The 25,552-nt window shown below is 42.4% G+C and overlaps 1 protein-coding gene across 2 annotated transcripts in view; it reads right to left on the bottom strand.

Annotated features, from left to right (window-relative positions):
* Plxna4 (plexin A4) overlaps positions 1–25,552 on the bottom strand; it is a 420,278-nt gene that overhangs the window by 385,848 nt on the left and 8,878 nt on the right. The window contains exon 1 of one of the 2 annotated variants that reach the window (XM_033757685.1): positions 10,388–10,424. The exons of the other annotated variant lie outside the window; for it this stretch is intronic. Coding sequence (XP_033613576.1) covers positions 10,388–10,409 — 22 coding nt within the window. The 5' untranslated portion in view covers positions 10,410–10,424. Of the gene's footprint in view, positions 1–10,387; positions 10,425–25,552 lie in introns of those variants that run through there. 2 annotated transcript variants of the gene reach the window in all.

Genomic DNA, 25,552 nt, shown 5'->3' with positions numbered 1-25,552 from the left:
TCTTAAGCACTGAGGTCACAAAAGATCAAAATAGCTAATGTCTCAAATCCTAAAAATCACAGTCCTCAGAAATTAAAATCCTGAATGTTGAAATCTTGAAAGCTGAAATCCCAAAGGCCTCGACTCTCGTGTTCAAGGGGCTGCATAAAAGGAACAGAGGTCCAAATTCTAGGAAAAGGGTTTGTGCACTTTTGGTTGTGTGAAGAACAGCTGCATCAGTTTGGGGACTGGATATTTAGAGCCTGGCGAAGTATTTTGGGGGCGTGTGTAAGGGTATTTCCAGAGGAGATAGTGTGTGAGTCTGAGCAGCATGGGGAAGATGTGTTATGTAAAAAATGCATGTGCATATATTCAGCAAAGAGAGCCCTGCCCTAGGAGAAAAAGAAGCAGAAATTGATAGAGATGCAAGACTTCCAAATGTAGGTAATGATAATGAAATTCAGCCAGCTCCTATGGACTATCTCCATGCAACTGCCCATGATCTATCTCTGGAATACATCTTTCATGTTTGTTTCCTTTTTCATTTTTCTCCCCACTATTTTAAAATACCACTCCCTTTTTGCTTTCAGTGCTAGGCAAGTGCTCTATCACTTAGCTACAACCCCAGCCCCTCACTGCTATTATAAACTGTCAATATTATTTGTTACAATTCACTGTACTGCATATTTTATCTTCACATCATTGAGAGGTATTAGAGGTATAAATGGTTTAATGTCTTTTATATGTCTTTTAATGTCCTTATTATAAAATTGGGTATACACAATTATCAGTCTTAGTGATGTGGATTTATATATTTTGCTTTATGACCTATTACTTTATTAATATGTTTTTCCTGGTCAAAATTATTACATCCATGTAACTGTCAATAGTACACTTGAATGTTTATGCTTGCAAAAATTATTGCCTATTTTATTGTGTAACATTCCTGAAAATGTTTGGCTTCGTTTCTATGTTTCTCAAACAAATCCCCTTTAAAAATGTAAATAAATGTCTTTTAAAGAACTTTTTTCCAGAATTATATTTTCAGGATTTTGGCCTTCAGGATGTTAGACTTTAAGGATATTGATCTTAACATTTGAGATTATATTGTTCAGGATTGTGTCTTTTGATTATAGCCCCAAACCCAAATCACGAAGAACTAGAAGGTTTCCTCAAACTGTTAGAAAAGTCCAGGGCCAGGGAAGTAGCTCAGTGGCACCATGCCTGCCTGACAAGTGCAAGGTCCTGAGCTCAATCCTCAGTACTGGATGGATGGATGGATGGATGGACAGATGGACGGACATACACTTGAATCAGGTTGCAGTGGCAAGAGTAGGAAGACAGGGCAGACAGGAAGTCCAGTGCTTCTGTGTGAGCGAAGTGTAACAACCGCAGGATGGAAACAGGAATTACAGTATGGGAAGAAAACCAGACAAAGAAAACAAGGAGGAAAGAGTAGAATGATATGACTTGCCAATCAGTGGAGCTTAAAGAGGAATGAGAGTCAAAGGTGACAGTGAGGTTTTGAACATAGGTAGCTCAAAGACAAAGGAGAACAGACCACATGGTCTGAGTTGTAGCCCACCTACCCTCCTTTTAGTTGTGATCTCCAAGAAGAGATCTCAGTTTGCAGGACACTCTTCAAGCCAGAAAACCCTCAGAGGGATAACTTCAAGTGAGAATACATCCAGACATGGCATCAATATGGTCACACAGTTGAGACAAACTCTAGAGGAAAGAGGTTCTATGATATTAGAGACTCTCTAAGTGAAGTTGGTCAGCAGCATAATTCTTTTTGGGGCAAGGAGAAAGCTCCCAGAGCCCCTTGTTAATAATGAGATCCTGGGGCATCTGAATACAAGCTGTGAGGAGCTATAGGAAATAAAGGACATGCAGGAATAAACATAAATGTGCAAAGGGTGAGGGCCACATTTTATCACTGTGTGACAGATGATCCCTGGGGACCTCTGGGATTGTCAGTATTGGTTCCATTGAGTGATAAAAAGATGCCCTCTACTGTTAACTTCCCAGGTTTCCAGGTAGATATTGAATTCAATGGAAATGTAAACCTTTAAACTATAACTAAGCCTTTCTTGGCCTAGATGTCTGCCACATACTACAGATATTTTTCCCCATCCTCCCTTCCATTTATATGAATGAGTGTCAGAAGGCAGCTACCTATGAGGAAATAACTCCAGCTTTCACTGTGGGGATTTGGGAGATGAAATAAAATAAAAGTAGAATGTTACTCTAGGAAGGGCTATATAATTTCATAAATAAATTACAGAGCTTGACATCAATATGAGCTGAAGCTGAGCTACCAAGAGAGAAAAGCAATCCAGCTGCATCCGGCAAATCTTACCACCAGACCTGTTTGCTTTTGCCTTTTTTTTTTTCTCAATCATCTACACCAAATCAATAAGACCTGATGAAAACACAAGCATACTTTCCCTTTCCTGTGCTATCCCAGGACCATCTTGTTCTTTAGACATGGAATGGATGAGATTGCTATCTCCTCTCCCAGTATCCCCTGGACTCAGGTTGACTGGGAAACTGTTACTACTTCCCTAAAAGAACCCTATCTTCTGCTGTCATTCCATAAGTGCCTGTGAGGAGCCTTAATTTAAGCTGATGAAAGTTAGAATGTAGAATGGGTAGATGACTGGCAAACCTACCATAGTAGAGTGAGCTTGGGCAAAACGTCCCAGGAATAGCATGACCATGCCCTACTGTGTCAACCACATCTGCCAGTTGTGTCGCCAACACATGGCTCAGCACCTGGCTTCTAGGAGGTGCCCAATAAATAATTATCAAACTGTTGTGCTAGGAAAGATGGGGGGAGGAAAATAAGTCATGCATCCCCATAACCTTCTAATCATCCCTAACCATTTGTCACCCAAGAGTGAAGCTATAGATTGACTCGATGTTTTCCAGTGCTTCATTACACAGCCCTAGGGAGGATCCTCCCTAGAAATGTGTTCTGATTTGTTTCCTATCAAAGCCTTTATTCAAAAAAACAAGAGCAAAATAGCAGCTGAATTTCCATAATACTGGGAAAACAAGAGCTCCATGACTTTCACTTGCTTTTTGTAGAAAAGAAAGGTGAGGATAAGGATAACTTGGGATTAAAGTGTTAAGAACTCTAATAGGTAGAAAAGGCTAAGAAAAGTCAAAGTGTTGCTGGCTAGGGAAAGGTTGGGCTAATTGATTATACCATCTATCTCAAAGTTAGCAGGCACTTGCAGGTCTAGTCTATTTCTCCTGACTGATGGGATAATGACATATTCAGAACTAAGGTAATTATTGGTACCACCAATAACCAGTCACCACTGATGACCCTAATCATCACTAGTTAGGAGATGGGCCTTAACAATTGTCCAAGATAGACAAGGTGCTCCAGAGAGATGTACCTGGCTAAGCCAGACCTAAGTCCAGTGTCCCTCTGTAATATTCTAGGCACCATCAAATGATTATAAGGTCCTTTCCTCTAGCTACAGCTTTAGAGCTTTAGGAACAGCACATTGTCTATCCCCAAAGCTAATCTTCAGAATTAAAAACAATAGAGACACCACAGAGAAATGGGCCAGAGGTAGAGATGAGGAAATAGATGCCTCCAGAACCACAAAAATTAAGAGCATCCCAATATAGGATGCACGTTAGGAATCCTCTTATGTGGACTCTTGGTTTCTCCAATTTCTCAGTCAGTCACTCTTCCTTTCTCTCCGCCTGTGTCTCTCTCCCTCCCACCCTTTCTCTCTCCTTATCTCTCTCTCCTCCTCTACTTCCTTCCCCCTGCCTCTTCCTCTCTGTCTCTCTTTTCCTCTCTTTCTTTCCCTCTCTTTCAGTCTCCCTCTAGACCTCATCTCTCAACTTCCGATGGAGTTCAGGGTTTTCTTCTGAAATTCCAGCCAATGAAAGAAACAGTGAATCTGTTTATTCCACCTGCCATCATTTTCTTCTGTCCCAAGCTGGGCTACCCGCCCAACTTATCCCTGACTCTATCAGAAATCATTTTCAAGCTGTCCGGGCCACCGGCCCTAAAATTAGGCTCTTATTTTGAATGAGTGGAGGATGGACAGTCACTGTTTCTCTAAGAAGCCTCACAAGGCAATATTTTTTGACTAAGCATAGCACAAAGAAGGTAGCATCACCAAAACTACATCTAGGAGTACAAGAGTTATAAGTCAGTTGTTTCTTTTACCTTCTATCCCCACAGGGGACCCCTGGACTCCAGACCCTGCACGGATGATCATCATACACCCTATCTTCTCAGTGGGATTTGCTTAGATCTCTTGGCAGAAATCACACACACACTCTCCCTATTTAAAAATCAGGCCTTGAGCTCTAGGCCAATGTTTCCCAAATGTACTTTCCTGCTGCAGAATCAGATTTATGGACTCAGAGCCTCTGCAGGCCAGCGGGCCAGCAGGCCAGTGGGCCAGTGGGCCAGAAACCTATAACTTGACTGGGTTTTTAGGTAATTCTCATAGCACATCCATGACTCCCAAATTTAAGAGTCAACCCAGGCATCCAGACAAATAAGGCAAATAACACAATGGAATAAAGCAAGCTGGGAGAGGGTGTGTATGGGTTCACCAGCTGGAGAGCCCGTGTCCCTAGGAAGCACCTCTAGTTCCCTCCACTTGTTGCCATGTGGTTATAGAGGATCAGTGTTCTCAGGTCTTCATTTCTACAGAAGTGAAAAATCACATTTAAAGGGAAATCTTTTGATCTGTAAATGTTGGTAACAGTAAAACAATCTATGGACCAAAACACAAATGTAATTTGGCTGTGGGTCTCTACTTAACGGTCATGTTTGAAAAGCACAGGTTAGGACTAATTTGAGAATCACTAAATTTATGGTATCTCTCAGCCATGCCTAAAGGGACTCCTTCATTTCTGTCTTGGGATAGCATGGGTCAATCCAGAGGCAAAAGGAGACAATAGAACCCTAGACTATTAGATTGTGGCCTGATGGTTCTTCCCAAGATGAAGGAGGAGAAAGGCCCTATGTAAAAGACCTTTCAAGGTTATCCAAGCACCCTCTCCCACTGTTGGGAACTCAATGGCTCCCAACCCCAGGGACCAGCCCTTCTGACTCAGAGTATTGCATGCCAAGAAGCGGGTATGCCTCACTGCTCTCCAGACTTGCATTGCCAAAGTCCTGGACAGTCCTCAGAAATGAATAGATTTGAGGATCCTAGATCTTCCCTTTGATTTCCAGAACCTACAGGAAGAATAAAAGTGACATAATTCCAGATTATGACCACTCATGACATCTAAAACATATTCTTAAAAAGCAGAAAAGGAAAAAGAAAAAAATAACTCTATTAAAGTCTGTTCTCCCTGCAGTGGCTCTTACAAGCATGAAGGAAATCTTCCAGTAGCATTTTCCTGGTAGGACAGAGAAAGCATCAGCTTCAGCTTTAGCGGGAGCCAGTAAGCCCTGTAGACTAAATAGTAGGTTACTATTTTTCACTCACACAGAAAAAGGAGACAAGTAAGGCTCAGTATGGAATGCCCACAATTTCTTCATTTTCCTCATGTTCATTAACAACTCCACGGGCCAGAGCTGGGGAGAATCTTCATTCCAGGGAGCTTGAAGATTAGGAAGACAAAAGAAGGAGAGGAAAGAGGCTTACTGACATGGGTTTGCTCAAGGTGGTTTTGATCTCCATTCCCTAGGTCAGTCCTAGTGGGTTCTACATATTATACTGTTAGGCTGTAGGAACAAAATGAGAAAAGAACCTAATGCACAGATCAAATTTCAGAAGTCCAAAGAAAGCAGAATTTCTGGTGGCAGCTATTTGTAAGAATATCTCCAGAATGTAATATCAATGGACCAATAAGGGCCACCATTAACTTACAACCAGATACTCATTTAGATTCAGGAACAGAAGGGGGCAGATGTGAATATTCTCTTGAGTACTAAGAATTTTTTTAATGATACCCTGGAGAGCACAGAGAAGAAACACCACTAATGGAAATGACTGAAACAAGCTCTCCACTGGTGAAAAGTGGTCTTGCCTTTGGCTTGTGAAACAGATAACCATCACATCCATCTTGAATCCCTAACAAGAAGGCTTTCCATCCCAACCAAGTCCCTATTCCCAATATCCTTGGAGATTCTGACTCAGTCAGTCTGGGATGGACCCAAGGAATTGTAATTTATTTAAGTTTTTCAGGTAAATCTGGATAAACATGGCTTAGAAATCATGGGTCTAACCTGTGTGAACCACAGAATGAAAATATGCAAGTCAAATGTCAAATTGGTCCATCTGGTTTCACTATTCAAGGAAAGGGAGCCTGAAAGGTTGGCAATTTGTTATGTGTAGCCTGAAAAAGCCATTTATTTTTTAAATACTTCCTCTCCTACAATAGTAAACCAAATTACAGCAAGCTAGTTACACAGTGATGTTCTCCCTGATTTCATTTGAGAGAGGAAAATAGGAACATGTGAGGCCAGGCTCAGATATGCTTTCTGTGAGCCAAGCACTGGTGCTGAGTACTTCATGAAAATCATCTTAAGGAAGGAAGGTTTGGTCAGCCCCATTTTACAGATGAAAGAGTAGCCTCAGGAAGGTTTAAATAATTGCCAAATCTTGGAAGTGGTGGGCTATAATATAATTGAGACCTAATTCCAGAGCTTTGCCTTTAGCCTACAGTATATTCTTTCTTAAACCTCTACACGTCTATAAATCTACATGCTGCTTCAGGCTTACTTCTTTTTGGGGGGCAGGGGGTGGTCAGCAAGATTCTAAAGTCCTCTTGGTAAAAAGCAAATGGGCACCTCTGTTTTTGGCAATAAGAAAGAGGAAACAAAGAATTAGTGGAAAGGGCAAGCTCCTGTACCCCTTAGATAAGGAAGTAGGAAGCCTGGGCAAATGGAAGGAGCCCATCCATACAATATGTGCATTTTGTGTGGGGCTGCTCTGTCTGGGGTTGCTCTGTGTCTGGAGCAGCCAGCTGTGTTTCTTTCCCAAAATAAACTTTTATATTATTTTCACTTTCAGTCTTACACAAGAAAACTACCTGTTCTAGCTGGTGACACTTGGAGCACCGCTTAACAAAGCTCCTCCTCCATGCCACCCTAATGTGCTTTGACTGAGTGTTTCTAAATGCACATAGGCATAGCTGAAGATCCAACAGGCGTCACAAGCCAAAGGGAGAGGCTGGGAGCTGGATACAGGGTTCCTCCTGGGGACTCCTGGTGAAGAACAGAATGGTACTAGGGATTCTGTTTACAAAGGAGAAGAACCAAAGGACAAACATTCAACAGCAAGGCAAGCAAGTGGCACAGAAGAGACAGGGTACATGTGAAAGCCATTAGAACCCACCAGGGGAAACAAATGTGAGGCTACAGAGGTAAGAAGAGTGTTTATTTGTAGCTTAGATTTCTACTCTTTGGGATGCCCTGCGTTTCAGCCTTATGCAGCAGTTTGAAAATGAGCCCTGTGGACGACAAGAAAATAGAGAGCACCTCTCTTTGTGGCCACAACGATGGAGCACAGATCACCATGACCAAATTAGGACAGAAAGCCTACATTGACGCACACATGGCCCTGGGGAGTCTGAGCACAAACAGATCCAATGCCGTCGAACAAAACGTGAAACTGAAGAAAACACCAGCCACACAGAGCCCTTTGAATTGGTGGCTTCACTCCAATGCCACAAGTGGGGAAGGGGATAAGAGAGACAAAGCTGCACTTTGGACACTCTCAATAGAGTTTCTCAGAATGCCACATCCCAAATTCAGTGGGGTTTGGGAAGGGGGTTACAGAGTCCAAGTTGTTGAACTGCACTTAGTTGTCATAGTAGGAAGTAGAGCTCAAGAATCACCCAGTGCTCTTTAATCAAATTAGACCCTAATGCAAAATTAATTCAGAGTAGCATTTAATTCTAGTTGCAAGATCACTAAGAAAAGAATTTCTATGATAAGTAGATGAGCCTAGGGCAATTTTAAGGGCAAATGAGGTTTTTATTTATTTAGTATTGCCCCATCCTTTTGTACACAGTTTGGGGGTTTCACTTCGAAGGACAGCCCAGGATGTGGAGGTAGATGACTGACAACAGTAGGAAGGCTTACTGACTGGCAGCCAGACTCTGGTTCTCTACTTTCACCACCCATCCAAGAAAACAAGCTCTCATCAGTGTGGCATGATCTCACCAAAAACCAAACCAAGAGTTCCATCATTACACTTTCCAGTATCACAAATATCTAACCCCACTTTATCCAAGGCCAGGAATGGGGAACAAAACATCAACTGATTCTTTTGTAATTTATATGTATAAAATGCACCCCAACATCACCCCTCCAAGAAAACCAGAATCCCATGGAATCCAATCTCCCCAAACACAAAATACTTAATTAACTATTCATGCCCATCAAGGTCTTTTTTGGCAGAACTGAAAAGCTTAGTTCAGCCACTGGAAATGGCTTTGTACCTGGCTGCATATGAGAATCACCTAAGGAACAGTTTAAAATCCCAGAGACTCGATACTTCTAGATCCTTCTAACACTTTTGAAATTTGTAACTAAAGACTGGGAAAAAAATCTTCAAAGTAAGTACACTCTAAAATACCACAAGGGAAAGATTTCCTTGATGCGGGGAGGGCCATTTGCTTGACCTACTATCCCTTTTTGGTGATTTGGAAAATGGTGAAGCACAGTAAAGTATATACTGCTGAGAGGTATCCTCAGAGGTATGTAAATTTCTATTTGCATTAAGTTACTTCTGCATCTTTTATATTCCCTTGGAGCTTCTTGTTTATTTGTTTATGCACTTTAGAGTGCTTAGCTTCTTTTTGAAGAAGGGCAATGAGTTAGAGTTTGCATATTAGGAAAGAAAGGAGAAGACAAAGATGAAAGAGAACAGGTGAACAAGGCCCTTACTTTACAAGGAGAGCAAAGTAAGCCCAGAAGCCAAGGAAATAGACCAAGTCATGCTGTTGGTGCCCTATTAGCACTTTACATGCTTGTGGCCCAGGATGAGGGTCCCCTTGAAGAGAGTGGACATACCTAGGAAGAAAATGATGGCTGGAGGTGGGTGTCCAACCAGAGCTCAGAGCACCCCCACCACCACCATCAGCTGCACAAAGTGAGCCTTCCCTTCCTCCAGGAGGCAGTGGGCCATGAGGATCCATGCTTAAGGCGTGCCCTTGACAACAGGTCTATCAACATTCCAAAGCAAAGCTCCTTTCTGTGCTGCTTTCCCATTCCCTTTATTATCCTTCATTTGTCAGACTTGTGCCCTGATGTCTCTGGTACAGGAAGGGATCAGGGAAGTGCCTCTCCAAAACTTGGATTTACAGAGAAAATAGCAACAGCAGCAACAGGTGAGGTGTCAGGTTTGCATTGCTTGAGCTGTAGGAGACAATCAGTGGTACTTAACAGACCTCTGTGTGCAGCTCAACTGGTCAAAAAAATCATCATCATTTGAGTGTTTACCAAAATACGACTTTAGTTTGTATTTGCAAGGCACTACATTCTACTGTACACAATTATTTTGCTGGCCCTCCCCTCCATTGAGGTTTCGGTCTGAGAGACTCAGTGGAAGGAGGAAAGAATCAACCAGCCTGCTGATGACCCCATTAGTCACCTCAGCTCCCTGCTCCAGTCGCTCACCCCACTGGAGGCACCAACCACATCGCTGCCTTCAGCCCCTCACCAGCTCCTTCATCGGGATGCCAACTGCTCTCTCACCCTCCTACCTCCAGGCCACACATACAAGCACACCCTGCATATCTCCATTCACTCTCCCACAGGCACCTCAAACTAGGCTTGTAAAAAAAATGGGTCATATTGGTTTTTCTGCATCTTTGTCTTCTCCTGGATCCCTTTGTCGGGGCATGGCCACTGACTGGCTCCTTCATTCCTCTCAGCCACTTTGTCTAACTACCACCAAGACCCTTCTGAACCACCCTCCATCCCTACCATTCACTCCCTCAACCCAAGCCCGCATCACTTCTTCCCTGGAGGGAATGACAGCCCCATGACTGACTTCTTCATTCCAAGGTCAGTCCCCTCCATGTCATCCACCACACCACCAGACCATAGCTGCCCATGTCCTACAGCACAAAGAAGTCACACCCATTGTCATTTTGGCTCCTCCTCCTCCTCTACCGCCCCCCTTCTCCTATCCCCCTTCTCCAGGAGAACACTGGCACTGAATATTCCAAACATACACATCATCATTGAAAATTCAGAAAGTCCTCACAGAAACCCTTCAAGCCACCTGCTATGGCTGTGATTTTATTTGGTGATATCTGCATAATATTCCTTGGTATAGATGTACCATAATTTGTTCAGTCATTTTCCTACTGTTGGGCATTCTTCTTAATTTCCCTCCACCTTCTATTTGCATAAAGATTGATGACATTATAAACATCTTTGTATAAACATGCTTACCTATTAGTACTGTTCTTCCCATGAGCTATATTCCCAGGAGCAGGAACTGTTTTTTGTTTTACTGGATGTTGCCAGATTGCTGTGTGCATTTTCTTAGCCTTCTTTGAGCAAACCTTATTAACTCCCAGCATAGTTAAAGCCTCCTTCCCAGGTGTCTTTCTGAAGCGTTATTAAGAGAGGATATAACTGGGGAACCAGGATGCAGATAATATGACCTGAGAGTAACACAAAGAAGGTCAAAATACACTTTTTGTGGGTGGGGAAGTAGAAGTACAAAGTCATTGGAGGAGAGTACAAAGAGGGACCCATGCCATAACAGTGCCTTTGGCTAAAATTTACGCTTGTAACACTGGGGGCATCAAAAATGGACAGTACTAAATCTTCTCAAAGCTTCTCTCTCCAAACCAATCTATCTCATAATAACATGGTCCTGAGCAGCTCCCAGCATACTATATGCATCACTTTGCTTTCTGCTCAATAATATACAAAGATCACTTTGTCTCCATCTCAGGAGCCTAGCACCCTGGCCATCCAAAGGGGAAATATTTCCCAGAGACTTCTGAACACAACTCTACTCTCTTTGCAGCTCTTACAAACTTCTCTTCTACTTGCTATGTTTTTAAATTGCTCTTTGATGTGCACAAAGTTTATAAAATACTTCCCAAGAAAGCCTACCTTGATAGCAAGTACACAACATTACCCACTTGGTCACTCCTGGGTTAATGGTGCCCTGCAGACTCTTTCCTTGCTCACTGGTAGCTACAGTTGCCTCCTATACTCAGTCACAGTATCTAGTCACAGCATGGCTGGAATAACCTATTCTGCATCCTATTCCATATCCTGTGCCAGATCTATAACTTTCTTCATATATCATAGTTCTCCTTTCTTCAGTTTTGTACTCCATGGCTTTAGTTACCCTGTGCTGGTCACATCCCCAAAAACAGCTAAATGGAAATTTCTAGAAGAAAATAACTCATAAGTTTTAAATTATGTGCTCTTTGAATAGCACAATGACATCTCATACCATCCCACTGCACAATGCCTTGGTCATGAATTATCTCTTTGCCCAGCATATCCACGTTGTATATGCTACCTGCCTGTCGTCAGTCACTTAGTAGCCATCTCTGCTGTCAGATTGACAATTGTGGTCTTGTGTCTTGTATCAAGGGTTCAGTACCATCCACAGTTTCAGGTATTCACCAAGGGTCTTGGCATTATCCAAAGGTTGAGGAGCTCTACTGTACTTTATCTTTCCTCCTCCCATGATCAGATGCAGAAGACATCGTAGGGAATTGAGATATCATCAGTATAGTAAAGCCACAGGATGGCAGAAACCTGGATTCCTAAATAATTTCACAGGGCAAAATCCTCTCCTATATTGACCATATTGGACTGCAATGTATCCCCACCCTGAAAGTGGGTGACTTTTCATTAGAATTAACCTGTCTTGATTAACTCTGAGCAACCTAAGAACAACAGAACAAGCCTACAGCAGAAAAGCAATGCTCAATTCCCAGGCCTTTCCTTTCAAAGTGCCCAACAGTCCTAGAGCCAGAATAGTCAGGGTGCCTGAATGTTCCCTGCCTCCGGGTCAGGTAGTCCCCATATACAATCAGAACTATCTGTAAAAGACTATGTCCTGCCAGCTCTTTGTACCTGTTCTACCATCTCCTAGCTTCCCTACTAGAATCGTGGAGTGCTTGTGATCACAGAAGGAAAATGCAATATGATTCTAGGTGTCACCTTTCAAAGGGTGTTGGTGACTGTCATCTAGAGTGATTTAAACTCCGGAAAAACCCCTGTGTCCTTTTAACATCCAAAACGAATCCTCTTCACACCAGACATCGATGTTAAATAAACAGAGATTTCCATTAACCTGCACCTCTGTACATTTATTTTTAAAAAGCAGTGTCACTCTCCTTTAAATGAACATACTAATTAGTGTATTAATAAATAGCTGAATGAAATCAATGAGACATGTAATCAAGGTCTGACCAGAAGTCAGAGCCAGGTTGAAAGGGGTTGGGGAGGAAGGAGAGGAGGGAAAGGAATCTTATTAGCAGGTTCACTGAGGAAGGACATGTAAAATCAATGCCCCACAAGAGACCAAGATGCAGCCAAAGTTGACAGTTGTGGAAAGCTAAGTGCTTGCCCCACCTCCTCCCTTTGACAGGAAAACTCCTGGTGAGAGTTAAAGTGACTAGCAGGGAGGACGTTAATTGGGGCTGGAAAAGCCATTCTGAAGTAGTGTCCCAGATCACAGCTGGCAGAGTTGCCCAGAACTTCTGTGTGGAGACTTAACTCCTAGACCTTTATTTAAAATATTGAAAAAGAACAAGCTTGGAAGAGTTGATTTAGTGCTCAGCAAACACTTGCACTCAAAAAGAAGCCACAGTGGGAGATGTGGGAGATGTTTGTCTGTGGCTTCTCTGATGGTCTTACTTCCCATGGAAAATCCTGGTTCACAAGAAGTAACTGGAAGAATTTTTACCCCAAGATTCTGGGTGCTACAAGGTCAAGGGCCTGGGCCTATAGAGGCAACCTTAAGGATATCAAGGGGGTGCACTGTTCCTTCATCAGCTCCCCATTTCCTGTCACACATCTCAGTGCAAGAAGGCTCTGGAAGGTGAGAAGAGGAAATTCCTCTGCGAGTATGAGGTTTCCACGGAAGTGGAGATCTGATTACCTTCACTCCTGCTGCTAGAGCTCAGGTGCATATCAGATGCCATTTCCTCCATCTGGAGACACACCCCTTTGGTCTGCAAATCCCTTAAAGAACCTGGGTTTTCATTTCCCTGGAGAGGAATATCAGAAGGGACACCTTTCCGTACAAAGTGAAGAAGGTGCCTGGGCCCCTCCCCCAGAGCCAGCTAAGTAATACTAGCAGAGGTAGAGGTTGTGTAGAGTGAAAGGGACTCAAAAAGCACTGCCCACGACAAGCCTTCTCACGGCCCTACCAGGAGACAGGGCTGGCTCCTTAGTCCTAGATGACTGCTCCGCCAAACATTCAGAGGTGCGATGACAACCCATGTGATGAAAACAAAGTTGCTCCTAATGCTGTTCGCTGGTGAATCTTTCAGGCAGAAAGCCTGCAACTCTTAGGGCCCCTCTCTGGGATTGACATCCACATGTGAATGATCTAGAACCCACAACAGGGTCTGTAACCCCAGGTCTGTTCCTGCCAGCACCAGGTGTGGCCTGTGACCTGATCAACCTAAGATCAGATTTCCTGGAATGACAGTGAGGACACACATTAAAGGAAGTGTGAGACTTGGGTGAGGGAAGAGGCACCTCTTAGCAGCCCTTGAGCTATTTTCCACATTACTGCTAATAACAATTTGTCCCAGGTGGCTCCTAGAACTGCCTGAATATCTCCACCTTCCCCAGACCTACCAGGTCCATCAAGAAAGCCAAGGGGTGACATCCATTCACTCGGAGAGAGCGAGCTCCTGACAGGATCTACAAGAATAAAATGCAGAAGAAAGGGCCAGAGACTCCTCTCAAGCCCACTCAGCAGCACAGGCACTTGGGGCATCGGGGCCATATAAGACCTTCCTGTCTGGTTTGAGAGGTTCTAGCAAAATCTCCTTGCAACAATTAATATCCACTGTAATGCCACTATTGGCTGCTTGTTTCTTTGGATCGAGCATCAGGTTCTCTTTCAACAACCTGTATCCATCATCTCTTTTCTCTGTGGCCAGGGAACTTTGAAATGAATGTGAAAGAAGAGTAAGGAGGACAGGTTGCAATAGCAGAGTTTCACTAGTCTACCTGGCTATTTAGTGATAATTAGGGCTGGCCAGAGACTGGTAGGAAGAAGGCATCTTAGTGGAAGAAAAAGGCAATGTTTTCCCGAGCACGGAGAGGCAACAAGGCTTGGTAAATAGAACATGGGCAAGAAATCAGCTCTTACTCACCCCTGAGTCATGGGCATAAAAACTACAGAAAAGTACACTGGAGGCTCCAAAGAAAGAAAAAGAGATGTGGAAAGGAGACATCTAATGGAGTACTTAGGGAAAAACTCAGCTACTTCTCAACTTTGTCCTAGGATATCAATGTGGATGAAGATAGATATAGATATGAATAGAGATAAATATAGAGAGATAAATACAGATGTAAATGTTGAAGTTGGTATACAAAGTGTGATTGAAAATATGAATTTTATTTTTAACATTTATTACAGTAAAAAACATATTGCTATTAATCCCCTTCATTATACTATGCCTCACTTTGAACACATTCATTCCATCATACTGGCCACTTTCTGAAGCAGTTTTGGAAGTCCTCTTTCATAAGTATCTTTAGTAGCGCTGCTGTGGCTCTTCTCATGTCCTGAATCAATTCAAAATGTTTACTTTTAATGGTCATTTTGACTTTGGAGAAGATCAGAAATCAGTGTCAAATCCAGTGAATAAGGTGGATGCAGATACACGATAGTGACTTTACAAGCCTGCCTTTCTGTTGGATGGCCCTCAGCAGCAGCATTGGCCATATTATTTAATCACTTCATAAAGACACTCACAAAAGAGAACTTTCAGAACAGCTTCAGAAAATGGCAAAAATGTTGAAATAACTGTGTTCAAAGCAAGGGGGAGAATTTTGAGAAGATTAATGATGATGTGTCTTGCCATAATGAATTTTTAACATTTAAACACTCACTGTGTATTTCCATCGCACCTTGTAGATATAGATAGGATGACTAGCTTCAAACCAAAAATATCAGGACACATATTCCAGCGACCACAGAGTACCTGGAACTCAGGCTGGAGCCCAGGCTGTTCTAGAGAACGTATACGTGGACTATGGTCACTGTAGATGGGATGAAGAGTCGAGAATGGCTGTGCCGAGGATTCTGGAATGGGGGATGTGGTAAAAACAAGGTGGGGTGGGGAATGGTGTGCCGGTGATAGGCCTCCCGTCCTTCAGGGGACAGAGAAGTAACGACTTTCTCCATGGTATGCTCTGCAGGGGAAGGATCATCTCACCCAGTGTGGACTGAAAATTCTGCTAACAGAAGCCTCATTATCTTCAAAACATACTGGCACACTCAAAGGTCCCAGACTCCCCAAGCTTTTGTTTCTTCTCCACCATGGCTAATCACTTTTCTCCACAGTCGACCAATGGCTCTTTCCTCAGCCAGAATATTGCAATGTTTCAAGCTTAAAAGTTGGTTATTATGCAGAGATTTCATTGATACAGAGCTGAGGCTCCTGGAAGAATTGAGCACTGCCCTGACAAACAGGGTGCTTGCAGGAAAACGATTCTGATTGGGTATTTGGCCACACACCGTGAAAACCACACAGGGATATTACAGAGAACTTGGCTATCTAATCTAAAGCTATCTTGCCAGGAAAACAGAACCACTGGAGATGCCCTTTTCAAAAATACCCATGTTGGGCACAGGTAAGCATATCCAAGTATATAGATGCCTTATACACCAAACACACCCTCTGATGGCTCACTTTAGCTTCGTGACTGTTACAGACACACGTTAGAAATTTTATCCTGGAAAACGTGGCATAATTATCAGTTATGTTCCACACAATAATTACCCACTGTCTTGAGTCAAGTGTCTCCTATTTGCTCTCCCTTATACCACATTTAGAGTCTCAGATGGTAAATCTGAAAATAAGCCAGTAACCATTACCACAGCCTGGAAAGAAAAACACATTATCTAAGATACTTCTGCAGGTTCTATAAAAATAATTTGCATTTGCATGTGTGCACTGGCAAAATGGATGACGAAATTGAGCACAGATTAAATCTATAAACATGGCTTCTATATCAGACTCTGGGGAAATTCTGGGTCTTCCCAAAAGGAAGGAATCCCTATAAATATTTTTAAATCTTTTTTTTAAGAGGTCATACTCCAAGGGAGAGCCAAGATTGATGCAGCGAGAAGAGCCACCTGTTCCTCCTCTCTTCCTACTTGCTTGCAGAAACTCAAGGTGGTAGGCTTGTTGGAGTCCAATGTTAGAAACAGATGTGACTATTTATAAATCCAGAAAATTCAAGTGTTTTCATTCAATGCAGAGTGGCAAGAAACAAAACAAGTTTCAGGGATCTAAAGAGCAGGGAATAATTTTCCACAATAGTATGACTCCATTTATTGAGCATTTAATATGTGCCAAGCACTGTATTGACAAGTCCTCGTGATTGTTTCATTTAACCTCCGCAGTAGTCCTTAATGTATTATCTTACCCTTTTACTTATTAAAAAAAGTTGCGTATCAGAGAAGATAAGTAATAAACACAGCTAAGGAGCTAACATTTAATCCTATCTCTCAATTACAATAGTCCCCCAGGATCCACAAGGAATATACATACTATATTCCCATATATAAATACTATATATATAGTATTTGATAACATTTAATTTAAAAATTAGGCACAGTACGAGGTTAATAGCAACTAAAAGTATAACAATATACTGTAATAAAAATAACTGTGATGTGGAAATGTGACATCTCTCTTCCTCTCAATATTTTATTTTACTGTATTCACTACAAGAGGAGATGGAATAAGGTGAAAGGTATAGGGATTGTGACAGCTTTAGGCTACTATATAAAAATTACTTGAACACAAACACTGCAATACCATAACAGTTACTATGATAACTGAGATGGCTACTAAATGAGTAACAGGCAGGTAGCAATACAGGGTGGATACAATGGATGAAGGATGACTCATTCCCTGGGTGTGACAGATCAGGAGGGTATGATACACCTCCTGTATGTCAATTTTAATCCAGGATGGTTGGTCAACATCTGAATTACAGAAATCAGAAATGCCTACCCCAGGCTTGGTAAGTTGAGTTTTAAAAGTCTTTCAGAATTCATTCTGAGTGTTTCAACCACAGTATGTCAACAGACACTACTAGATGTGTTAAAAACACAATAATTTTTCATTGGGAGGTTAAGTAGAGTCAGAAAGAGATAATTAGTCTGAAATAACATCCCTATGGGCACAAAATCTGTCAAGTCCTTTATGCTTTCTAAAAATGGAGCTAGGGAAAACCAGGGATTTAGCTCAGTTGAGCCGTTGCCTGCCTGGGGGGCACAAGATCCTGAGTTCGATCCCTAGTCCCCTAGCCCAAAAAGTGGATCGAGGGTTCTCACTGGGTCTATGTTTCAGCTCTAAAAAGATTCTGCCCTTTACTCCAGCCAGAAGGTGAATTGAAACCCAAAACCAAGGTACTACCACATCTGCCTCAAATAAACCTTCCTTCCAGTAAGCTCATCTGAGGCGCTTAGAGCTTCACAAACTTTTTCACATCCTGACAAATACAGAAGATGATAATATTTTTGCTACACAAAAGTGCCCTCTACCTGGGTGAAGGGAGGATGAGGGGACACTTACCCTTAGTAAATCTTCAAACCGTTTACTGGTGGATAGGCTGGAACAGAGAGCAGGGTCCTCCTTGAGCTTCAAGAACAGGTTGGGTGGCTGCTTTTGCTCCCGGTGACTAATAAAAATAGGCAGGAGCAGTAGAACTGAGTCTGCTTCCAGTGGAAGGCAGTAGAGAAGGCCTACAGCTGTCACCTATTTATAATTATTAGAAATTGAGCCCCAAATAATATGACCATTGGGCACAGCCAAGTTGGCATAGATCAGATTGCACTGCCAGGCCTGTCTGATTCCAAACTCTCTTCTCGGAGCTGGGAGCCCCACTGCTTCTTGGGCCTAAAGAAGGTGAATCCATGATTATTTATGAAACACAGAAGGCATGCTCTCCAAGGAATACCACTCCAAGGGTTCTGTCCTTGGTCCTACACAGTTTCATATTTTTATCTGCAATTTGAATGAAGACTGAGAATCACATTTATCAAATCTGCAAATGACAAATTCTGGGAATTGTGAAGGTCAAAGGAGATCATATAAGAGCAGTCTACAGATGGGAATGACACATAATTTAGAACTATCAGGGCAGCCTAGAACAGGGTTAAAGCTGCACAAAAAAATAAATATGTTCAAAATTTAAATTTCAAAAAGAAACAATGAATAAAGTACAGAGGGCAGAAGTTTATGTAAAACACACACAAAATGAAGGTGGGAATGGACTGCCTTTCATTCCTAAGGAAGCCTCTGACCAACTGCCCAAACACTCAGATGAATTTGACCTTAGGCTTTGCTCCTCCTGTGTCCTGCTAATCCAATGCAGAATCAACCTTAATTGCTTGCAAAGGCATTAAATGAGAAAGAAATTCCCCTTGTGTGCTGCAGAAGTTGGGTTGTTCCCATACTCTGCAAATGTTCCTAACTTGCTAGCCCAGCCAGGATGTTTGGCTCAGAGAAAAGAAATAGGAAAGAGTTCATTAAAGCCTAAGACTTCAAAATTTCTCCCAAAAGATAGAAGGAGTGGGAGTAGGATTGGGAGAAGGAAGACATGAAAATATGCAATCAACTGTCTAGGGGCAACTGTTTTGTGATCTTAGATTAAAATTTCTTTACTTCCTTGAATTTTACTTTGATATTATATTTCGATATTTCTACCTTTGTGAAACCTCAAGCCAACAGGAAATGAATGAGTCAAGCGTGGTGAAGTTTTCATGTTGGAAAGGAAGTACTAGCAGCTCCTATACACTCCCCAGGCAAGGTGGTAAGTCTGTGGTCAAGACCATGACTCAGTGGGTGCTCTATTCACCATCTAGCGGGGGGCAGTGACAGTTCACTGGAAGACTAGACACCAACGTACTTGTGAAACCTCAAGCCAACAGGAAATGAATGAGTCAAGCGTGGTGAAGTTTTCATGTTGGAAAGGAAGTACTAGCAGCTCCTATACACTCCCCAGGCAAGGTGGTAAGTCTGTGGTCAAGACCATGACTCAGTGGGTGCTCTATTCACCATCTAGCGGGGGGCAGTGACAGTTCACTGGAAGACTAGACACCAACGTACAGCATTTACCAGAAGCAGAGATCAAGCATTTACCAGAAGGAGATTTCCCCATGAAACTACTTCCTGTATACTCATGGTTGTTCCAGAATGTGAAATGCCCTCTATGGTGTTTCCATTTGAAAACCCCCCTTTTCAAGCTCAGAAAGCCCAATTGTAGGTGGGAAGGGAAGAAGAAAATAAAAAACCTTATGCTAGGTCTAAAGGGAACTGCAAATGTGTTGAGATGATGCCTGCTTCCAAGAGTGCAATTAAGTGGATGGAAATACCAAAACTACAAGTTGATAAATTGTAAAATACCAGAAAATTCTTTGCAGGCAGAATGTTAAAAGAGTCTTAAGTAATCTTTACATAAAAATGCCTGGACCTGGGCATAAAGCTACTGTACTTGCAAAACTGGATAGCTGGTTAAAAACTCTCCATGCCTAGCTATATTTTAAAGTTTGCAAATACAAGTTTGAGGTGAAAATGTCATTCTTTCAAAACAATATACACTGGGAAAATGTTATTTGACATTTCCAGAAATTAGTTTTCTATATTTGGCCATGTGATGTTCCTTGGGCTTTTTACTTTAGCTCCTTTGAATAATGCAAAAATGGGCCTCATCAAATTGAAACAAGAGAAATATTACATCACCACAAATCCTAGATGTAAATAAAATACCATTTCATTCGATAATGACAGCCAAGTAATATAAATACAACTTATACAAATTATTTAATGAGTTTCTTTTTTTGCCAAGAAAGGCTGGTCCTGGAAGAAGGAACAGAGGGGAAAAGAATGAGCTATCAGCAAGCTCTTCCAATCAGGCCTGGGATCAACAAAATTTGCCTCTTCTCCCACTCCAAAACACAGCCCAGGGCTCACCAACACTATTCTCTGTCTAATTTGACTCCATAACATAATCAACAGTCTACATCTCCGGTATTTGCCTCCTTTAGTGGGTCTTCCACTTTAACACTAGAACCAGTTGCCCTTCTGTGAACATCTGATAAATCCCTGGTCCTTGGGGAAGTTTCCAGAATACAGCATGAGAAGGCGATGCAAAGAAAGGAGAAAGAGTGGGGGTCCCGTACCTTCATCACAGTGCAGAGGCAACCTTGGGAGGGCCTGGAGGTCTCATCGCAATGGAGAGAGGTACATGAAGAAAACACCACTAGGACACCCAGGGCCATGTTCACCGCTCAGTCCTGACCACAGATCACTGTGCTTAGTTTACTTCCTTTTTCAGGGTCTCAGGCCCTGCCCCTACTTTCCGACAGGAAAACAATGTGCCACCAGATAAAAGTGGGATAAATTGTTGAGTGCCCTGAGACCGAAGTGCGGCTACATTATACACTGAGAGCAGTTGAGAAGTCTGAAAAGCTGGGTAAGGAAGTGTGAACAGAGGTGAACAAATCCTGCCACCTCTACGAGGCCAAAACGCCTTACCCTGCCGCATCCTTCTCCATAAGGGAATCCACATGTGCCTATGTTTATTAGCATATCTGAGGTCTCCAGAAGCAATCCAGAGGAAAGAGTAGATCCATCGTCACACTTGAAATTGCACAGCAATTTTGTAGCTAAAGACCTCTCAGGCTCTTCCTTTCTAGACAACTGACTTAAACAGTGTCTGTGCTATTCAGATGCCCAGCACTGTCTGAGGTCTCCACTCCCCAACACAAGCCTGATGATTTTCCACAGCAGCACCCTCAAAAGGGTCTGCATGGACTTGAAGGAGTTGAGTATATTTCTCTCCTGAACTCTGTTCAAGGCAAATGGCCTGTTTTCTGGAGTACCTATCATATGAAGATTCTGAATGAGAACTAAGACCCTGAAAATCTCTACACCAGCTCCCTCTAGTCCTCCTGCAGTGACTAGGAACCACTGGATTACAGAGCTTCCCTGAAGAACGATGAGCACTTGGCACTAATATGCTCTCCTACTTTTACCACATATTGGAAAGAGAGGAAATAACACTTCTTGTATATGTACTAGGCTCTGGCTGTGTTTGGCATTTTTAATTAAAATACCTTCATCAAAGATGTACAAAGAAAAGGTCCAAGGCCACAGGGAGTGGGACCTGTGTTTCCCTGGAAAGAGACAGTCCCACATAACAACATATATTTTTTTAACACTTTCTGGCCCAAATCAAACCTATTTAGGGGCCAGATTCTCCCTGCAGGTCTTAATTGTGCAACCTGGACCCTATACCCAAAATATGGAATTAGACAAACAAGACTTTATTCCTAAAAGGCAAGGTAAAAATTGTAATCACCATCTCTTATCTCAGGGTAGCATTCATTCCACCAGACCAAACTATTTGGAGTGTGTGCTCACTGAAAATGGAGGGCATGTGCCATGCCAGGGAAGAAGTGAAGGCATAGAATAAAGGTCAGTCATTCTCCACTGCTGCCTTAATTCTGAGCTTGTTCTGTAACAGTTTGCATAGACCTCACCCTCCTGGAACCATTCCTTTTCCAGGGGAAAATAGTGGGCCTCTCCTCAGACTAGATGGGTTCCTGAAGTGCTGTCAGAACAATATCAGGTAAATTGTTCAAGACAGAATGTTTAATTCAGAGCATGAACCACTTAGAAAGTTATAAATCAACATGTGCGTCTTCTTACTTCTTTACCAAGCTGCTGCTAGATCAGAATGTGAACTCCTAAAATCCACAACTGGGACCAGAAGTAAACAGCATAGGTAAGCACAAGATGAAGCTGCCAGGAATGTAAGAACCTCGTATCTGCTAGTCTCTGGTCACTCTTCTGGAAAACCCTACATGTACCTCAATTCATCATGCCCACAGAAGAAAGCATCACCTCTGCCCTACTCCCTGTCTTTAATCTAGTCTCAGTCTAGAAATCTCTAGTGGCCTGGAGGGTATTCCCTCCCACTAGCTATCCAAGATGGATATGAATAAAGTAGATGTAACTTATATAGATGTAACTTATATAAATGATTTCCCATTATACCAAAGCAACGCCTCTTCCTTATTTCCACCATATCCACCATCTTCTGCTCAAACTCTTATAAACTTCTCAATCTCTTTCTCTCCTTCCTTGCCACCATTAGTCAGAACCCTTTGGGTCTGCCCTGGATTACTGGAGCAGCCTCACTTGCAGTTGTACTCCACATGGTCCCCATTGAGACCTTTCTCTATACCACATGAATTTAGTCTTGCTGATGCTCTTCTTTGGAAATCAATGAGGCCCGACTCCTGCCTGCTGGGTAAATCCCTCTGCAAGGCACAGTGGTCTTGTCGTAGCCTCCTCCCTACTTCCTGCTTGGCCAAGAATCACCATAGGTAGGCCCAGGGCCTTGACCTCTAATCTCATCCTTGTCTGTGCTATGTGCTTCACCTAGAACCTCTCATCACATGGTCACAAGGCCATTCTACTGATCCTTCAGAACTTGGTTTGACCCTCTCTCCTCCTGCCAGGAGGGCTCTGCATGCCCTGGCTTTCATATCTGGTGCCCATCTTACAATCCTAAGTTACCCTCTGTATACTCTGATTTCATGCCATATTGAATTTAAATTCTCTGTTCACAGGTGTCCTATGGCCCCACTATGCTGTGAACTCACCAATGAGACAACCTCGATTTCTCATGTCTAAACAACCAATTTCTGCACAGTCCCTGACACATAGTGGGCCCTCAATAAATATGGCTGAATTTAATGATTAACCAAGTTTCTTTTGTTAAATCTCCCTTAACATCACATCTAACCCCTTTAACTAAAATATATAAATATATTTGGATAGAGCACAGTGAAAGGTGGATATCAAGGAAAGTCACAGCCCCTCTTCTTTCTCCAAAGTGCCCAGTTTAGCCCACTACTACCAGGATCCAAACCTCCCACCACCACCATTACCATTCCAGGCCTCTCATCTCCTGCACTAACCATCTCCTCCCACTGTCACCTTCCATCCCAATTACATTCTCCTTTCTGACCCTTAGCAAGTGGCTTCTGTCCATTACAGCCCTTCACCAGATCACAGAGCCATGGTGAGAGGCCCAGCTTGGTCTTCATTCTCTTTCTTGATTTTCTCTGACCTTTTGTGTAAAAAGAATTTGTCTTTGTCAAGGTTCACATGGCCCTTTAATGTGTATGACCACATTCATCCTTACCTCATGGGCTACAGGTAGGGACAGCAAGGGCTTATTCCTGGCTTTAAAGAAAAAGAAATTGAGTCCTAGCTCAGATAAAACTTGATGCAAGATACTCAGCTGACCTAGGAAGAGAAGCTACCTCTCCCTATTCCCTGGCCAATGTGTAATATTTCTTCAATTGCTCTAAAAATGAAAACCTCAGGATTATTCTGCAAAAGAAAAAAATAGGCCTGGAGAAGCTGTAGCCACATTTCCAACAAGCTCCATTCAGAGGACACCGCAACTTATACAAATGATTTCCTATTACACCACAATTGTCACTGCAACATGACAGTCTTTGCTGCTTCCTTGAAGTGTTCTCTTTGTTGTTTTTCTTGCACAGAGCCCCCAAAAAGAGAATCAAATACGGTCTGTGCAGGAAAACAAACCAAATGACACCCGCAGTCCCAGATTCCCCTTCTGCATGACTCCGCCTGAGCAGGACCAAAGAAAAGGCAATGAATAGTCCCCCGTGGGCCTGAGCCCTCTCCCACCTGCCTCTTCCCAAGCTCCACTGTGTTCCTGCAAATAGGATTCCTTTTTTAAAAAATGAAAGCCAACAGTTGATGAAGAAGAAATGAAGTGGCAATTTCCCAGCATGGCTGGGAATCAATACAAGCTGTTGTGGGGGTTTTCTTTTCAAAGGGTGTCTGCCACACTTCTCCAAAGTCAAGAGTGACAGAGCTCCAGTGCTTGACTTACAACTGCTTCATCATAGAAAGATATTTTTAATTTAAAACTCACTGCATTTGGGTTCGAACTCAGCTGGGACTTGATTTACTGCTAATTCATTTCTCCGATTCCTATAATTCTAAACTCAGTCACCAAACAGTTTAATGATGATAGAATCACCAGTGCAATGCTTTATGAATGGGTGTCAGGGGAATTTTGTTAGTAAGTGTGTGTTAGCAACTGTTATTCACTTTGGAACAGAGCATAGTATTCAGGCAAAGTACAGAGGAGTTTCTATAACTGAGTATGTAGGTTTAGCTGATGTTCCCAGGTGATCCAACTCCAAATACCAACAGGGTGATATCCATCTTTACCCCTACTGTCCCTCACACACAGGCACACAGGCACACATCAATTAACTATGCAAGGTTAATGCCAGGCAGTGAAGATATTTCCCATGAGAAATGCTTAACTTTGTTCTCTGATTCATCATGCAAAGATGAAAACCATGGTTTTATAACCTACTCAGAACCTTTGGTCCTCTCTGGGATGGTAAAGTATTTTTCCCCAGGAAAAACACTGTTCCAATCATCCAAAATTTAGGGAGACCTGTCTTAATAACTCAATCCTCCTTGGTTAATTTGATAAAGAACATTTATCTTCGTCAGGTATACTGAAGCCTCTTATTCAATAAATGTAGCTAGAAAAAATGGAGAAGGTGAATGTCATTATTCACATGTTTTGCACACATCCATCTTGATCTACAGTGTGCAACCAAAATGTGCTACTTGTGGAAAGAAGTCCAAAATCTGCCAGAGCTGTATTCTCACTTTTGGAAAATGTACACCTGAAGGTAGATCATATGGCCACAGTTGCTGAAGTTTTGTGACAACTCGGTCATTTCTGGGATTCTCAAAAGCAAATGACAAGGATGAGAGGCAAGTGGCATCACTGAAAGTTGGACCTCACAAGTCTCCATTTTTCCAATACAGTGAATTCATTTTCCTGTTTTTCTCCTCTAAACTAAACTTGAACTTGAAAGCTGCCAGTCAAAGGCCACCACCTCCCAAAATGCTTTATCTCATACTTTCATTTCAGGAGATGTCAGTAGGTTTAAATGCACTCACACAAAGGGACCCCACTGCTAAATAAGCAAAATAACAATTGGCTGAGAATAACTTATTGCGCTGAGCTTTCTCATATACAACTCTTTTACCTTTAATGTGCTTACTGTTTACCATACATCCCCAAGAGGAGGACACAGGATAAGTTATTTACAGAACTTTGTTGGCTACTTTTTTGGGGTGGGGCTGTCTTGCAGACTACTCTTTGGAACACTCTGGAAACTATGGTTTGCCCATCCCTCCCAATCTATTGATGCCTAACTCATAGGTGAGTTTTACATGTGAAAAAAAGACGTCAATTCTATGTGCATCAAAGCAAAAAAAAAAAAAAAAAAAAAAAAAAACC

Source organism: Fukomys damarensis, unplaced genomic scaffold (assembly GCF_012274545.1).
Source record: "Fukomys damarensis isolate Sample0158 unplaced genomic scaffold, DMR_v1.0_HiC HiC_scaffold_4, whole genome shotgun sequence".
Lineage (NCBI taxonomy): Eukaryota > Metazoa > Chordata > Mammalia > Rodentia > Bathyergidae > Fukomys > Fukomys damarensis.
The sequence above is the reverse complement of the archived record's forward strand: the minus strand, read 5'-3'. Positions and strand labels throughout refer to the sequence as shown.